This window comes from Schistosoma mansoni, chromosome W (assembly GCF_000237925.1).
Source record: "Schistosoma mansoni strain Puerto Rico chromosome W, complete genome".
Taxonomy (NCBI): domain Eukaryota; kingdom Metazoa; phylum Platyhelminthes; class Trematoda; order Strigeidida; family Schistosomatidae; genus Schistosoma; species Schistosoma mansoni.
The window spans coordinates 27,444,380-27,449,098 of record NC_031502.1 but is presented as its reverse complement, the minus strand read 5'-3'; the positions used below and the strand labels follow the sequence as shown (position 1 = coordinate 27,449,098).

The 4,719-nt window shown below is 32.6% G+C and overlaps 1 protein-coding gene across 1 annotated transcript; it reads right to left on the bottom strand.

The window, feature by feature from the left end:
- Positions 1–1,026: 1,026 nt before the first annotated feature.
- Smp_203590 (uncharacterized protein) lies at positions 1,027–4,256 on the bottom strand (the record flags this gene model as incomplete). The annotated part of the gene is made up of 2 exons (XM_018789203.1): positions 1,027–1,146; positions 4,152–4,256. 2 exons carry the CDS (start codon positions 4,254–4,256, stop codon positions 1,027–1,029), a joined length of 225 nt encoding a protein of 74 aa, XP_018654670.1.
- Between the last annotated feature and the right edge of the window lie 463 nt (positions 4,257–4,719).

Here is a 4,719-nt window from a genome sequence, read left to right as displayed (position 1 = left end):
TAACTGCTCATTTTAATTATGAAAAGGTATGCATTTCATGAAAACTTTCAATAAGATAAAATATTTATCCTCCTCTCAGTAACACTTGAGCTCACCTGATGACAACTGGGTAAAACGAAGGATATTATGTAGTTACCATATCATTCTAACTTTATTAGATGCATGATGATATGTAGTTTAATGAAATTATTTGGAGAATTTCTGGAGTTTACAAGCAATCACCTGTGTTCTATGTCATTTCATTAATGCAAACTTATCGAGTTGTATGCCTTTATATTTAAAATATACATCAGTTACGGACGTAACTGAAGTAACAATTCAGTAGTTGATTTAATGAAAGGTTTTTAAATATTGTAGCATATTCAATTAAAGCTTGTTGTTTATATCGAAGGCAAGACGCTGCTCGGCCACAACCATAAGTTCAAATAAATTGAGCGATAAAGCACACTACTACATCACGTTTCTGAAATGTGAGATAAATATTAATTTGAAACAGCTATTCATCCTAGCTTCATTCCCCTTATAATAACAAGAAAAGATTAACCTTGAAGAGCCAGACGTTTAACAAAATTTCATAATAATCACACAATTAGTGATTCTAAATGGCCTAAAAAGCAATTCGTTGAACTCTTTCAGGACTAATCAACTTTAGTGTTATTAAAATTTTAATTTACTGGTACAGTCCAGAGTATTTGTTTAAGTATAGTAACCTGTGAGACTGGGTCGTTTGGCGTAGAAAAGATATGAGGGGTACAAGTGATCAACATGATTTTCTTTATGCGTTAAGGCTACAACCGACCTGCTTTTCACTATAAGCAGATGATATATAGAGAGAGCTTTGATAATTAATTATTTCACAGATTTTAATACTCACGAGCTGGTAAGCACAGAAAGAGGATATTTTTATCTGAGTTATTATTTACTTAATTCATTTTACAATTGAATTTCTCACAGTCATTGAATGAGCATCCTATTGTGTTGTTTTTTAAATGTTTTGCATATATTCGTAAGTGCCTTCTCGCAAGATCAGGAAGCAGCTACTTTTTGTTGAACTGGAAGATACAATTTGAATTCTGGGGGTAGTTCGCTTTCTGAATACAAACGATCACAAAAGTAAACTCTGCGTATGCGACAGTTGGCATGAATCTAAAATACAAAAACCACCACATTTGTGTCTTTATAAACATAGAATTTTTACAGTAAAAAAATTTGACACCAATAATAATTTTATTGCAACCAGATATAGGACCTTTCAATGAGTAATTAAATGTCATCATAATCAACGGTTCAAGACTAAGTGATAAGACTGAGGACTGATAGCTAAAAGTGAACTTAGACTCAGTTTTCCTCCATAATATGGAAGCCCCTGTCGTCCAAAATCTTTAATACCATGCGTTTACTGTTTTGTTTTCTGTGTTTAGTTAACACCCATTATTTGACCATACTGACACGAAACGTAGCAAGTCTTATACTAATGACATTAATCTGTACAGCCCCATTTAATTTCATCATCATCAATACTAATAATTCATACAACACAACTAACTCGAAGGGGATTCCAATTGCTTTTCTTCAAAGATGACATATTCTACAGAAGAGATCTAAATATATATAAAGAAGGGCTATTAATAAATAAAAAGTATCGTTATTTAGATTAATTGTCTATCCTATTTTGATAGAGTGATGATTTACCAAGACTTTAATATTTTAATTGTTCGAGAATAGTGACAACAGTATGAAATACAACTCTTTGAGTTTATTTCCAAACTCATAATAGCCATTGTATAATAACATATTACTTTTATCATGAATATTCGCAGTATTGATCAATTTCCCAGAGCGATCCGATGAAACTGTTGGCATGATATGACCAGCGTGAACTTAGCCCTTTTATTGTTCGAAGATTCTGAACAACAACTTCTGGAGTTAGGGTAATTTTAACTGCAGTAATTTTGTAGTTAACCACTTGAAATTCACTTGTTAACAAATTCAAACAGACCCTTAGTCGTACGAGGTAAAAAAGGAAATACTATCATCAATTAAATATAACTACTAATTGATAATATCTTACTATTTTGAACTTCATAATACAAAGATACTTGTTGAAAAAATCTGCTTTCTTTCTATATCCAGGAATAAACCGGCATAAGAGGACGGCAAAAGTAATATAACTGTACTTAAACGTCATCAGCTACCGACTGATGTGTACTGAACCTGTTGATTATGATATGAAGCATAATACATAATTGTTAGCGGTACGCTTGTGCTGACCCGAGCAAAACTGGGGTATACGTCATTATTTTTTTACAAAGTAAATTTCAAATAGATTAGCTTGACTAGTTAGCAAAAATAACCTAATCAAAAAATAACTCTTATCTATTAGCGTAGGTTCATACTGGATTATGTGTAGACCTAATTAAATAGGAGAATTACCTCAAACTGAGTTTACCGAGTCTCTTTAGCGAAGTGATAAACTATCCGTTTGTCAGGTCACTTGATGAAGCTCGAGAGTATTTTTAGATAAGTTACTATGGATTTTATGTGGCTAAAGACAATAATTATAATAGCTGCAGACAACCTATCCTTTCGTGTCAAAATATGAAACTAAAGTCATCCAACACTGCAAAATGCATAGTATTAGGGATAAAATGAGATTTTATATTGGCACTTAAAAACGATTATATATTATTCGTATAGATTGATATGTGGAGACTGTAGAATTTACCTAGCTTACATCACGAATCCTTCTTATCTAGGCTGTCACTGTAAACTAGAAAGGATTGTGTAGACGTCTTTTCCTATTGTTAGGCTCTTTAGCAGTGTGCAACCAGAACCCCCCATCCGTCTATAGACCTCATGACCTGCATAATTTGAACTTTGAAGATTTATGTAACAACGAGGAATTGACAATCTTTTCAGATTGTTAAGCATTGATCTGTCATAAATTTTCTTCAGCCATCAACGCATCTCATTTACAAATGATGAGTTTGAATAACCGATATTATTCGTACAATTTCTCGTGATGTGATGTCTAACATTTCTGGATGCTGTTAATCATTTGTTTTTTGCAGAAATTATTATGGTAATCGTGATTAGTTAAAGCTTATTGTTGTTTTGATCGAATATACTTCTAAATATAAATGTGTTTCGAAGAGAATTTAAGGATTTTGAGTAAACATTTCGAACTTTGAGCTCAGACTCAGTCACTAAATATAGTCTTGGTACACAACAAAGTAGGCTGGCTGGCTTTTAAGTCTAAACTTCTGCTTTGAACTATGATTGTTCACTTGCTTTCGTAAACACGTTATTAGTTGTCAACAGAAAATACAAGTCACTATCTAAATGCTTTTGATACAGTGTTAAATTTCAAGATGAACAAACGTTTGTTACACATGAATCGTCTTTTTTTGTTTGAAGGAATTCATCAAGCCTTTAGGTTAGCTTATCATAATATTATCGGTTTTCAGAGGCATATGCAAAAATCAATACTATTTGCAATCAAGACTACTTGTACAAGGATTTTAGGATAATTGGTTCTCTTAATATTTTTTATGAATGAAGAGTCACCAGCAAATTTTTCAGTATCCAGATAATCTAGAATAGAGTAACATCTATCAAGATCTGTAACGGATTACACAAATTTATATGTGAAACAGTTATCGAGGTAATAATTAAGCTCCCACGTAACTGTCTAATGAGATTTAAATGACCTGATGGTTTGAGTTTTCATAAACAACATTGGGATTAACCTATGCCACCAGAAAAGTTCATTTAAATCAGCACCAAAATTAGTTATAAGGTCCAGTAAGTATATATAACATCAAGCCCAACTGGTTTTTTAATATCCAGCTGCATTTTTAAGCTATTGTGTAACTTGATCATATAAAACTGTAGCAAGTATAGGTTTTCTTTAATTAATTATCAATCGTCGTAAAATAACATAAAAAGGTTTTTGTGGCAAAATTAATACTAAGATAGAATTTTCAGAAGCGATAACATCATCAAGGATTCGTGGATCATAACCTAGGCTAGATCTAAGCTCATATCTTTTGACGTTGAAGACTGTGAATCCGAAACTGCATGTCTGGTAACAATAGCTTCACTAATCGCTTTCATGTACTAACTAATAACACTGTTGATAAAATACTCACTTGTACTCTCAGCGTTTCAACGTAATTAGTTCCGTAGGCACGTCTTGTGAAGTCACAAAGATTAAATTGAATTTGGTTCCATCCTTCATCTAAGCGCATTGGCATGGTACAAATAAAAGGTTTTACACGAGTAGTACTCTGATAATTGCTAGCTCGAAATCTCCGTCTAATCTTCTTATCATCTAAAATCTGAAGACGTGAGTCAATATAAAACACACGCTTTACAAACCAAGACTTCAAAAGTAAAATACTTCTTTAGATTCTTAATAATCATCACAAGGAATGGTAGCTTTATGCCTAGGCTTCGCTTGGGTTCAGCCGGACAAGTGATGAATGTGGTACTAAAATCAGTGAACAAATTCGAAAAGCAAGGCACCTAACGTTAGTTCCCATCAGCTCTAACACAAGTGATTGTATATCATTGTCTGTTATTCTTTTTATGTGTCCATTCATTACCTAGTATTCCTTCATGAGTTAAAAATTTTGAAACTACGCTTTTGTCCCATATCTGAAGAGGTTTACTGCCAACACTATAAAGTATTGAAAGAAATCCACTTTGAAATGTATT